Genomic DNA, 13638 nt, shown 5'->3' with positions numbered 1-13638 from the left:
TGTAGGTTACGAGAAGTGAAAATTAAAATAAAAATTGAATAATTGAATAACAGAAAATTAAAAGTTCATTTTCAAGTTACGCAGTAGTAGACCAAGTTCAGAATCTCATGTCATGGGATCTCCCAATTGCGCTTTTACCAAATCTTGATAGAATCTTGAAGTATTAATGGTCATACTTGTAAGCTTTTTGGAAGTTTCCCAATAATAAATAATAGTACTTTTGTAACAGCGCACCTGGAAAATCACATTTTATGAGATTCTGAACTTACTCTACCTTCTTCTATAGCTGATGAAAACAAAATGTATACAAACAAGTTTCAAAGTATTTATTCAACAATTAATTGCCATTAAGAAAAAACTGATACTAAAATAAACATTGATTTAAAACTAAACATTCAAATTTTTGTGGCTTCTACCAAACCTCCATTAAGTTCAATACATTTATCGTATCTCTTCCGAATATTGTTTACACTATTTCTTATTTGTTGAACTGTAATTTCGGCACAAGCTTGTCGTATCCTTTGCATGAGTTCAGCTCAATTCGTTGGTCTTGTTCTGTATACTTTTTGTGTCAGAATACCCCACAGAAAAAAGTCTAATATTGTTAGATCAGGCGATCTAGGTGGCCATTCAATTAAGTCACTACCTCGTCCTATCCAATGATTTGGAAACTGGTTATTTAGCCACTCTTTAACAATCCTCGAATTGTGCACGGAACAGCCGTCGAGCTGAAAATATAAATTTACTTGTTCCGCAAGAGGCATTTCATCTATTTCGTCCGATAATTGGTTATTTAGAAATTCCAAAAAATTTTGCCTGTTTATGTTTCCATGAAAAAAATATGGACCTATTATTCTATTTTGTACTATACCACACCAAACGTTAACTTTTTCGGAATATTGACTTTTACAATTTATGATCCAGTGCGGATTTTCCGTAGCCCAATACCGAGCATTTTGCGATGAAACTACCCCATTGGTGCTGAAAGAAGCTTCATCACTAAACATTATGCAGTTTAAAAAATTTCTTGTATTCAGGTACTCGCCTTGTGCCCACAAACAAAATTCCATACGTTTCACTTCATCACCTGCCTTTAAAGAGTGAAGAAATTTAGGTTTAAATGCTCTCATTTTGTTTTGTTTATGACATCGTCGAATAGTCTCTCTCGGTAAGTTTAAATCCAAACTGGCGACTCGTAAACTTCTGTTTGGGTGGTTTCTAAAATAATCTAAAACAGCACCTTCGTTTAAATTTCTTCTTCGGTGATTATTTTTTAAAATATGTTTGCTGACTGCACCGGTTTCTTTAAATGTTTTGTTAATTTTACTGACGGTGCTTCTGTCAATGGGAAGTCGATTTGGATGTCTGTGATTAAATATCCTAGCTGCTTCTCTTTCACTATGATAATTGTCCCCAGAAATTCTCACAATTTCAATTCTTTCTTCTAATGATAATTGCAAAGCCATTATTAAATGCACGTAACTAACAACTATTATTTTATTTATGATTAACTGTCAAAATCACAGCCTACTGTTGATTTATTATAAAACCTTTGCATAATGAGTTCAGCTTCCTCAAATTATTGATATCACCTCTAAAAGATTGTTTTAGCTGAGTTATGAAGAATTTACAGGGAACAATTTTTGTCCTGCTCTCTGTTTTATTATTGAATAAATGATTTCCATGCTTTAAATCAATTTGATTTTAGCGGCTATGCGGAAGAATGTACTAAGTACTGCATAACTTGAAAATGAATTTTTAATTTTCTGTTATTCTAGAATACACTTCTCGTAACCTACACTCAAATGAATGATTTTAAGGGAATATTATCCACAAATCCAGTGGCGTAGTCAGATTTTTATTACAAAACACTTGCACCACAAATCTCTCACATTACCATATTTTCAGGAGTTATAACTGTAGAACGCATTGAGCTGTTGACTTCGGATTTTCACTGTACAAATTCACTGGTGTTCTACTTGGTGATGACAGTGTTGTCAGATCTCAAATATGTCTATAATCTGAATAAAAATTACAAACAAATACTTTGTTTCCAAAATTGAAGTTGTTGTAACTTCGTTGTTAACAAATATTTTTCAATGAAAATTTGACAGTTTTGATTTATAACGACTACGAATCCAGTGGTGTAGTCAAATTTGAAAACAAAAATTGCCTAATAAACTTTTGCCGTTTTTGACAAACAAAAAAAACCATAGAGTGCCTTGGAAATGAAACTAAAATTGTGAAAGTTAGTGTCAAGATACAGTTTTTCATGCTTAATATTTCAATAAAAAAAAATTGAGATTGATTGAAAAATGCACATTCTACAGGGGTGGTTCCATTTTAAATGGGGTCACACTGTATAAAAAAGGTGATCCAAATAACATGAAAAATTTTCGACCAATCACAGTGCCATCTGTTTTCTCTAAGATCTTTGAATATGCATATTTGAATAGACTGAACGGTTATTTGAATGAGAACGACATTATATCCAAAAACCAATATGGTTTCCAGAATTCAAAGTCATCAACCGATGCGATTCATTCATTATATTCTAACGTCTTGAATTCAATTAGCAGGGGCGAGTGCCCTATCGGGGTCTTCTGTGACCTCAGTAAGGCATTCGACTGTGTTGATCACGAAAATCTTTACATAAAACTCAATAATATTGGCATACAAGGAAATGCACTTAATTGACTGAAAACGTTTGTCTCAACACGAAAGCAATATGTCAGTATCATCAATGATAATAATAATGTGAGAAAGTTATATACATCCAATTATGTGTACATTAATGTAGGTGTCCCACAGGGATCAGTGTTGGGCCCTATACTTTTTTCATTATATGTAAATAATATGGAATCCATCTCCACATATGCTCATTTTAACTATATGGAGATGACAACATCACTGGTTATATCAGATAAAATAGATCAAAATCTACAAACCAAAGGTAACTTAATCCTGCAAAAATTAAACACCTGGTTCAAGGAAAATTCCCTACATTTGAATAATCAAAAAACACGTTTGATAAGATATCATGCTAGACAAAAAGAAATAGCCAGATTCAACTTGCAAATTGAAGATGATGAAATTTCTCCGTGCTCTACGGTGAAATTTTTAGGTGTACACTTGGATGAATTTCTCAGCTGGAAAACTCATTGTGGAACAGTTATATCAAAATTGAACTCTATGAATTATTTTCTGAGAAACCTTCGTAATATTTTAGACCAGAAACAGTTGATTATGCTGTATCATGCTCAAGTTGAATCGCATCTTCGGTATGGTATTACTTTCTGGGGAGCTTCCTCTTCATGCAAAAATGTTTTTGTCGCCCAGAAAAAGATTATAAGATGTATAGCAGGAGTCTCAAGAAATACAAGCTGCAACAGCATTTTTTTATTTTGAAATACTAACATTGCCATGCCTGTATATATTCGAATAATGTTTTTTTATATATGATAACTGTAACTGTTTCATAAGAAATGAAAATGTGCATTCTATTGATACCAGGTCGGTCGATAGCCAAGCGGTTCGGCGTGGGTGCTTTGTTCACTCACTCGAATTGACTGCCGTGTTGGTCGGTGGTTCAAGCCCTAGTCTGAACGATCGATCTTCACTTGCTATCGTCCAACCCGTGTTAGGAATCACACGTTAAAAGGTAAGACCTCGTTAATCCTTAGCTCGCACAAGTTTCGACTTTTGAGGGTTATCGTTTGTAGGGGTGCGACAGCTGGTTAACGGAAAAACAGATTTTAAACAGATTTTTTTTTAAACAAGACAGACTTTCATATGCCATATTGTAAAAATGCACTGACTTACAATTCCCCCAATGTAATAGGGCTCAGATTATTTAATCTGTTACCACTTGAACTGAAAAACTCTAGTACTATCCACAGCTTCAAAATTACACTTAAGTCTTTTCTACTAGAGAAAACCTATTACTCCCTTCAGGAAATGATTGAATAATAAAATGAAAATTTCAATGAATGCATTACTCTTAGTAAATTGTCTTATTTTTAGTTATACTTTTAAGCTCTTTTCTGACTAATCCTACACAATGTACCTTTTTGATTGTCTTACAGGATAATAAAAATTATTATTATTATTATTATTTTTCAATATTTCATTTGTGTTTTTTAACTGAACCATTATTCATTTTTCTCAATATTCTCTAAGAGATTTCACTACTTACTGCAATATTTCAATTTCTGTATTTGTGATATGTTGTATAAATATTCTTTAATACCTTTGTAAAACAGTAAAATATCATGAATACTTTACCCCGGGCCTGTAAATAATTGCATGCCTTCTTATTACAGATCTTTAGATAAAAATGAGTACAATCACATCACAGCTACATATTATCTCTTGGCCGAGAGAAAATTAAGGTACAAAAGACAAGAACACGTCAATAGAAGCAAGAGACCTGAAGAACTGGCCGTATTTCCCAATGCCCAAGTATCAAAAAACGATAATTCCACAAGTATTATTACACCTAGTTTGTTAAATGTTCCTCGTACGCCAGGAGATATACCTCAGGTATGTATCGTTTAATATTCAATTTTATATTTTCAACTTGTGGTTACATTGTTTTTCAGAATATCGATTGAAATATTATTTTTCTTGTTAAATATTTTTTCAAACAATCACTGTTTCAATAATCAACTGTACTTTATTATTCAAGATATATTCTTATGGACAAGGCATAGGTTTCTAATACCAATAAAAGCAAAACATGGACATGTATGACAAATTTTATCAATGTCAACGCAAAAATATTGTCAAGATAAAATTGTCTTTTAAAATTTGAAACCTGAATCAGAAGCTGGGCTCAAAGTCTGTCATATTCTGCCAGGCTGTAATGAACTTTCAAGAGTTACATTTTTTTCACTAGGTTTACTTTGAGGTTTCGGCCGGTAAACGAATGAAAATCCGACTTGCAAGCTACAGTTTTCATTAACATTGATGTTGGAATGGGAAGAGGTGTAACTTAATTTTGAAGTGCAAAATATATTTATTAAGCTCGATGGTCAGTGGGTCTCTTGGTTTTTCTAGATTTTGTTAATGTATATCTTATGTGTATTTTTGAAATATTTTATTAATTTTTAATCTATTAAAATTGTCACTCAGTTACTGTATATTATAGTTATTTATTTATTTAACGGCAAAGCCAATTTACAAAAACATTCAAGAAAGTGTGAAGAACTACAAAGTATTTTTGAATGCTTATGTCTAATGTCTACATTACAATTTACAATTTCACAAAACATTAAGCGAAGTATGAAATACAAAATATTACTGAATCATGTCTAGTGACTACATTACTAAAAGATGAAACAAATCATCTGGTACTTACAAGGAAAAATATGTAACAAATCTGGTACTTACAAAAAAAATGGTAAGGTAAAGAAAAGCATCGGAAACGCTATAGCCTTTTCAATTGATTTTTAAAGACCTGAAGTGACATAGGTCTAAGTTATTATGATATTGATTTACCAGCTTTAGAATACGAGGAATCGAACTGTTCAAAGCATAATTGGTATGGAAAAAATTGATATGAAAAATGTCAAGATTTCTTGTATCTTTTTGTTTGATATGAAAAGTTATTAGTTGAAGTAGTTCTGGGTAGTTCATCTCACTATTCATTATTTTGAAAAGGAAACTCAAGTTCATAGAAATTCTCCTATCTTCCAATGATTTTATATTTAAGTTGATTAAGAGTTTACTGTACTCAATATTAATTTCGTTGAATAACAAAATGAAAAACACAATTCCTCAAGAATTTCTTTTGAACATTCTCAATCAAATCCATATTTACATTATAGTATGGGTCCCATATAACCGAACAATATTGAAGAATGGATCTTACGAAAGCACAATATAAAATCTTTTTGTTTTAATTGAAAAATCAGTAGAAATTCTCAACACAAAATCTAGCATTTTGAGACTTTTTGCCACAATTTCTGACACTTGAAGATTAAAATCAATTTTGCTATCAAACATAACTCCCAGATCGTGAATAAATGTTTCTCTGTCAAGAGCTATATTATTCAATTTATATTCAAAGAATATTGGATTTCTAATTTTAGCTAACGTAATGATTTGACACTTATCCATGTTTACCTCTAACAAATTATTTCTACACCACATGGAAAAAGCTTCAAGAAATTTTTTGAATTAATTCAGCATCTTCCCGGCAAGTAATTGCTCTGACAAAAAGCTCTATGTCTGATACAAACAAGTTGAACAGCAGTGGGCCCATATGGGATCCCTGCGGTATCCCTGATGAAACTGAATGGGTATAGATGTTGAATTTCCTTATTTTACAGACAGAGTTGGATCAGTTAAGAAGCTATTGATTACTTGCAAAATATTCCTGCCTATACCAAGCGCTTGAATTTTAGCTATAATTAGGCCGTGGTTGACTCTGTCAAAGGATTTGGAAAAGTCAGTATAGACAGAGTCAACCTGTAGCCACCTCTTAAGATTTTCTATGTAGTTTGTGTAAAGAGCAAGATTGGTTCAAGTGGATTTAATTTCTGAGAAACTGTGTTGTTGGGGATTGAGTAAAGACTTACAGTCTCAGGAAAGTTTCTTTGTAAGCATAAGGCTTTGGAAAAGTCAGTATAGACAGAGTCAACCTATAGCCTCCTCTAAAGATTTTCAATTGAGTAGTTTGTGCAAAGAGCAAGGTTGGTACAACTGAATTCACTTTCTGAGAAACTGTGTTGGGGATTGAATGAAGACTTACAGTCCCAGGAAAGTTTCTTTGTAAGCATAAGGCTTTGGAAAAAACAGTATAGACCGAGTAAACCTGTAGCCTCCTCTGAATATTTTCAGTTAAGTAGTTTATGTAAAGAGCAAGATTGGTACAAGTGGATTTACTTTCTGAGAAACCGTGTTGTTGGGGATTGAGTAAAGGTTTACAGTCCCAGGAAAGTTTCTTTGTAAGCATAAGGCTTTGGAAAAGTCAGTATAGACAGATTCAACTTATAGTCTCCTCTAAAGATTTTCAGTTAAGTAGTTTGTGCAAAGAGCAAGGTTGGTACAACTGGATTCACCTTCTGAGAAACCGTGTTGGGGATTGAATGAAGACTTACAGTCCCAGGAATGTTTCTTTGTGAGCATAAGGCTTTGGAAAAATCAGTATAGACAGAGTAAATCTGTAGCCTCCTATGAATATTTTCAGTTAAGTAGTTTATGTAAAGAGCAAGATTGGTACAAGTGGATTTACTTTCTGAGAAACCGTGTTGTTGGGGATTGTGTAAAGGTTTACAGTCCCAGGAAAGTTTCTTTGTAAGCATAAGGCTTTGGAAAAGTCAGTATAGACAGATTCAACCAATAGCCTCCTCTAAAGATTTTCAGTTAAGTAGTTTGTGCAAAGAGCAAGGTTGGTACAAGTGGATTTACCTTCTGAGAAACCGTGTTGTTGGGGATTGAGTAAAGGTTTACAGTCCCAGGAAAGTTTCTTTGTAAGCATAAGGCTTTGGAAAAGTCAGTATAGACAGAGTCATCCTATAGCCTCCTCTAAAGATATTCAATTGAGTAGTTTGTGCAAAGAGCAAGGTTGGTACAACTGGATTCACCTTCTGAGAAACTGTGTTGGGGATTGAATGAAGACTTACAGTCCCAGGAATGTTTCTTTGTGAGCATAAGGCTTTGGAAAAATCAGTATAGACAGAGTAAATCTGTAGCCTCCTATGAATATTTTCAGTTAAGTAGTTTATGTAAAGAGCAAGATTGGTACAAGTGGATTTACTTTCTGAGAAACCGTGTTGTTGGGGATTGTGTAAAGGTTTACAGTCCCAGGAAAGTTTCTTTGTAAGCATAAGGCTTTGGAAAAGTCAGTATAGACAGATTCAACCAATAGCCTCCTCTAAAGATTTTCAGTTAAGTAGTTTGTGCAAAGAGCAAGGTTGGTACAAGTGGATTTACCTTCTGAGAAACCGTGTTGTTGGGGATTGAATGAAGACTTACAGTCCCAGGAAAGTTTCTTTGTAAGCATAAGGCTTTGGAAAAATCAGTATAGACAGAGTAAACATGTAGCCTCCTCTGAATATTTTCAGTTAAGTAGTTTATGTAAAGAGCAAGATTGGTACAAGTGGATTTACTTTCTGAGAAACCGTGTTGTTGGGGATTGAGTAAAGGTTTACAGTCCCAGGAAAGTTTCTTTGTAAGCATAAGGCTTTGGAAAAGTCAGTATAGACAGATTCAACTTATAGTCTCCTCTAAAGATTTTCAGTTAAGTAGTTTGTGCAAAGAGCAAGGTTGGTACAACTGGATTCACCTTCTGAGAAACCGTGTTGGGGATTGAATGAAGACTTACAGTCCCAGGAATGTTTCTTTGTGAGCATAAGGCTTTGGAAAAATCAGTATAGACAGAGTAAATCTGTAGCCTCCTATGAATATTTTCAGTTAAGTAGTTTATGTAAAGAGCAAGATTGGTACAAGTGGATTTACTTTCTGAGAAACCGTGTTGTTGGGGATTGTGTAAAGGTTTACAGTCCCAGGAAAGTTTCTTTGTAAGCATAAGGCTTTGGAAAAGTCAGTATAGACAGATTCAACCAATAGCCTCCTCTAAAGATTTTCAGTTAAGTAGTTTGTGCAAAGAGCAAGGTTGGTACAAGTGGATTTACCTTCTGAGAAACCGTGTTGTTGGGGATTGAGTAAAGGTTTACAGTCCCAGGAAAGTTTCTTTGTAAGCATAAGGCTTTGGAAAAGTCAGTATAGACAGAGTCATCCTATAGCCTCCTCTAAAGATATTCAATTGAGTAGTTTGTGCAAAGAGCAAGGTTGGTACAACTGGATTCACCTTCTGAGAAACCGTGTTGGGGATTGAATGAAGACTTACAGTCCCAGGAATGTTTCTTTGTGAGCATAAGGCTTTGGAAAAATCAGTATAGACAGAGTAAATCTGTAGCCTCCTATGAATATTTTCAGTTAAGTAGTTTATGTAAAGAGCAAGATTGGTACAAGTGGATTTACTTTCTGAGAAACCGTGTTGTTGGGGATTGTGTAAAGGTTTACAGTCCCAGGAAAGTTTCTTTGTAAGCATAAGGCTTTGGAAAAGTCAGTATAGACAGATTCAACCAATAGCCTCCTCTAAAGATTTTCAGTTAAGTAGTTTGTGCAAAGAGCAAGGTTGGTACAAGTGGATTTACCTTCTGAGAAACCGTGTTGTTGGGGATTGAATGAAGACTTACAGTCCCAGGAAAGTTTCTTTGTAAGCATAAGGCTTTGGAAAAATCAGTATAGACAGAGTAAACCTGTAGCCTCCTCTGAATATTTTCAGTTAAGTAGTTTATGTAAAGAGCAAGATTGGTACAAGTGGATTTACTTTCTGAGAAACCGTGTTGTTGGGGATTGAGTAAAGGTTTACAGTCCCAGGAAAGTTTCTTTGTAAGCATAAGGCTTTGGAAAAGTCAGTATAGACAGAGTCATCCTATAGCCTCCTCTAAAGATATTCAATTGAGTAGTTTGTGCAAAGAGCAAGGTTGGTACAACTGGATTCACCTTCTGAGAAACCGTGTTGGGGATTGAATGAAGACTTACAGTCCCAGGAATGTTTCTTTGTGAGCATAAGGCTTTGGAAAAATCAGTATAGACAGAGTAAATCTGTAGCCTCCTATGAATATTTTCAGTTAAGTAGTTTATGTAAAGAGCAAGATTGGTACAAGTGGATTTACTTTCTGAGAAACCGTGTTGTTGGGGATTGTGTAAAGGTTTACAGTCCCAGGAAAGTTTCTTTGTAAGCATAAGGCTTTGGAAAAGTCAGTATAGACAGATTCAACCAATAGCCTCCTCTAAAGATTTTCAGTTAAGTAGTTTATGTAAAGAGCAAGATTGGTACAAGTGGATTTACTTTCTGAGAAACCGTGTTGTTGGGGATTGAGTAAAGGTTTACAGTCCCAGGAAAGTTTCTTTGTAAGCATAAGGCTTTGGAAAAGTCAGTATAGACAGAGTCATCCTATAGCCTCCTCTAAAGATATTCAATTGAGTAGTTTGTGCAAAGAGCAAGGTTGGTACAACTGGATTCACCTTCTGAGAAACCGTGTTGGGGATTGAATGAAGACTTACAGTCCCAGGAATGTTTCTTTGTGAGCATAAGGCTTTGGAAAAATCAGTATAGACAGAGTAAATCTGTAGCCTCCTATGAATATTTTCAGTTAAGTAGTTTATGTAAAGAGCAAGATTGGTACAAGTGGATTTACTTTCTGAGAAACCGTGTTGTTGGGGATTGTGTAAAGGTTTACAGTCCCAGGAAAGTTTCTTTGTAAGCATAAGGCTTTGGAAAAGTCAGTATAGACAGATTCAACCAATAGCCTCCTCTAAAGATTTTCAGTTAAGTAGTTTGTGCAAAGAGCAAGGTTGGTACAAGTGGATTTACCTTCTGAGAAACCGTGTTGTTGGGGATTGAATGAAGACTCACAGTCCCAGGAAAGTTTCTTTGTAAGCATAAGGCTTTGGAAAAATCAGTATAGACAGAGTAAACATGTAGCCTCCTCTGAATATTTTCAGTTAAGTAGTTTGTGTAAAGAGCAAGATTGGTACAAGTGGATTTAGTTTCTGAGAAACCGTGTTGTTGGGGATTGAGTAAAGGTTTACAGTCCCAGGAAAGTTTCTTTGTAAGCATATAATCAAACATCTTAGCCATCTCTGACTGATTGCAAACTGCTCTATAATTCCTAATGTTTTTCTTATCTCCTACTTTATGTATTAGACTTTGACGAAATAAAGGATTTATATACCAAACAATGACTGATCTGGGATTTAATACGAAAATGTAAGTTTATGATTATGAAACTTGATTACTACATGAACTCCATTACAAAATAAATAATGAAAAAGGACTTTAAAATCATCTTCCGTGGTAATACCAACAAAAGAAGTTTTCATACATTTTTCAATTATATTCTCTTATTTCCAGAGATCTCGCAAATGCAGTATTGTACAAGAAGACGAAGAAGAAGAAGATATTTCTTCTTGTTCTGGTAGGGATGACCTAGGGCCACCCTTGAACCGCAGGGGATCCCGTTCAGAAGGCCGACTGAATCTCACAATCCAAGAAAGGATAGCTGAATCGGAGAAAAGAAGGCCTATTGTCGAACAAAAACAGGTACCAGACATTCATCACAAAATTGCTAATTTCAAAATTTTAAGAAATCGAGTTTTTTGAAAAAATATGAATCTCGGTTATGAAAGAACATTCATTTATAATGATGAATTCAATTTTACAATTGTGTGAATATTAGACTGGTACAGAAAACCGACTATTTTTTTTTCAAAACCCTCAGTGAAATATCTTACTAATAGTAAAAAAAGACGCCCGTGGAAATCGGAGCTCTCAATATTAATATTTAGAGGTCACTCATCGCGAATTTTCATTTTCCATTTAAATAACACAGGAATAAATTGATGACTAATGAAATGAATAAAAACACTTTCGTCTCATTCCCACTAGTTAATTTTATTTATACAACCGGTTTCAGGTTTAAACCCATTATCAAGTATAAAACTGAAATGTGAAATTAGAAAACTCAGTTATATCGGGAGTTTTTAGGTAAGATGGAAGGACCAGGATGCTAACTTTAAAATTCAACACTGAAGATTATAGGAGTTGTTAAACTCATAAATTCAAGACTGGAGACCTACATAAATTGAGTTGCTTGTTTAGGGGTCTATATTTCTGGTTTTTAATTGATTTGTCAATTTCCATGGCTTCCAACAAATTCATTTTTAAAAGTTTTTATTTAACTTGACTTGTATGTATGTTAACAAATCTTGAAAGTTTAATTTGACCCGCTTTCCGGTATCCGATTGACCTGAAATTTTGCATGCTGGTCCAGAACCGATGAAAATGCATGTTAATCATAAACGTGACCTGATGTTGCTGCCAGGCTCGGCTCCGTACGAGAGATCTCCCCAGCGGTAAATAGCAGGGACACGAAATTTTGTAATCGCATTCGTTTATAATAGGCAGTTGGTAGGCCCACCAGTTAATAGATGCCACATCCAGGGTTGGCTTCAATAAAAAAAAATATATTTCTAGAAAGAAAAAATAAATCAAGCTTTTATCTTTAAATACCTTCTTCCCGACTCTAAAAAGAAGACAATAAATGGTGTAGTAGGTTGTAATAACCCATATTTATTTGCATTGTAAAAAAATATTATCTACCACCCTCCAAGTTCACAGAGTAAAAGGGTCCATCACGCAATGTGAGCAACAGGCACGTAAGGCATACCATGACTTGTGTAATTTGGTGAGATGGGCGTCATTAGCATTGGTCTGCAACTCGTCTAGGAGAAGGAAAACTCCAAAATTAAACCTGGAACGGCGTTTCGTCAGGCAGGAGTAAGCTCTAAGCTGAAAAAAGTGGCGCATCTTTCACCAAATTACCACCCAAGTCAAGGTGAGGCCGTGCCGAGGACTGAGTAGCATCAGGGTATAAAATGATGTCGTGAACGTACCTTAACCTGCTAAACGAAGCTCTGGGAGGGTTGACAAATATTTCTTCGGTACTCGTGGGAACACTATAGGAAATAAAGAAACATCAACACAAAGGTAAAGAAGGTTACAGAAAGAGAAATTGAAACGAAATGAAAAACTTGCCAATGAAAAGCGTTAACTTGAAACGCCAAAGGCCGCCTGATAGAAGAATTAGACTGTTCAAAATTAACTGGGACTCGGCCATGTAATAATGACGCCATCAATGAAATGAATAGACTAAGAAATATAACATGCTAATTCTTCTATAAGGTGTGCCGGAGCAGTAGGTACCTATCTACTTCTATAGAATATAGTTTATCCTAATAATAGTTTTCCCCGTTCCTTAAGTTTTTCTGTTGAAGGTCTCGCCGTTTTATAGATGGACTTTCTTATTGATCGATAACTATCGATTGAAACTAAAAAATATAAAATAACATATTTATTTATTATTTATTATTTGTTCAATTACAATGAAGTAAAATGCCCAGATGAGCGTAGAACATGTCAGTGTAATAAATATACAGTTAAAAACATTTAAAAATTGAAATCAATTAAATGTGAGTCATTTTAACAGGTAAAATCTGAAGGGATGGTATCTTTAAAATATTCATCAGTTGAGTAGTATGCTCTATTTAGAAGAAAGTTTTTAAGTTTATTTTTGAGTGTTGTTTTAGAGAGGCTTCTTAGTGCATTTGGAAGTTTGTCATAGATTTTTATTAGAGTATACGGTATATTTTTCTGAATATAAGTAAAATTAGGAATATTAGTAACCAAATCTGCTTTATTTCTTGTTGGGTAGATGTGTGCTTTATCAAAGTCGTTAAAAAGCTTTGGATTGCTTTTAATAAACATTATGCTGTCAAGAATATACTGACTATATAGGGTCAGTACTTTTTTTTCTATGAATAAAGGTTTACAGCTATCAGTTTGTTTGGATTTATAAATAACTAAGGCAACGTTTTTGAAGTGAAAAAATTTTTTTAACGTTCACAGATGCACCCCAAAAAATTAAGCCGTATTTAAGTCTTGAGTGGACTTGTGCATAATAGACAGACATTGACGCTTGAACATTTATTGTTTTAGTGATGACTCTTAGGGCATAGCAATGCCTTGCAACATTTTCTGACAAAGTATCCAGATGAGATTTC

General features: G+C 34.3%; 1 protein-coding gene across 1 annotated transcript in view; it reads left to right on the top strand.

Annotated features, from left to right (window-relative positions):
• The window catches only part of Snrk (SNF related kinase), a 72278-nt gene that overhangs the window by 37301 nt on the left and 21339 nt on the right, over positions 1-13638 (top strand). Inside the window, exons 6-7 of the mRNA XM_074173943.1 lie at positions 4323-4542; positions 10931-11119. Of these exons, the coding sequence (XP_074030044.1) occupies positions 4323-4542; positions 10931-11119 (409 nt within the window). The remainder of the gene's footprint in view (positions 1-4322; positions 4543-10930; positions 11120-13638) is intronic.

The sequence above is a fragment of the Leptinotarsa decemlineata genome, unplaced genomic scaffold (genome assembly GCF_025532065.1).
Source record: "Leptinotarsa decemlineata unplaced genomic scaffold, Ldec_3_MD MMD2_P_RNA_scaffold_12, whole genome shotgun sequence".
Taxonomy (NCBI): domain Eukaryota; kingdom Metazoa; phylum Arthropoda; class Insecta; order Coleoptera; family Chrysomelidae; genus Leptinotarsa; species Leptinotarsa decemlineata.
The sequence above is the reverse complement of the archived record's forward strand: the minus strand, read 5'-3'. Positions and strand labels throughout refer to the sequence as shown.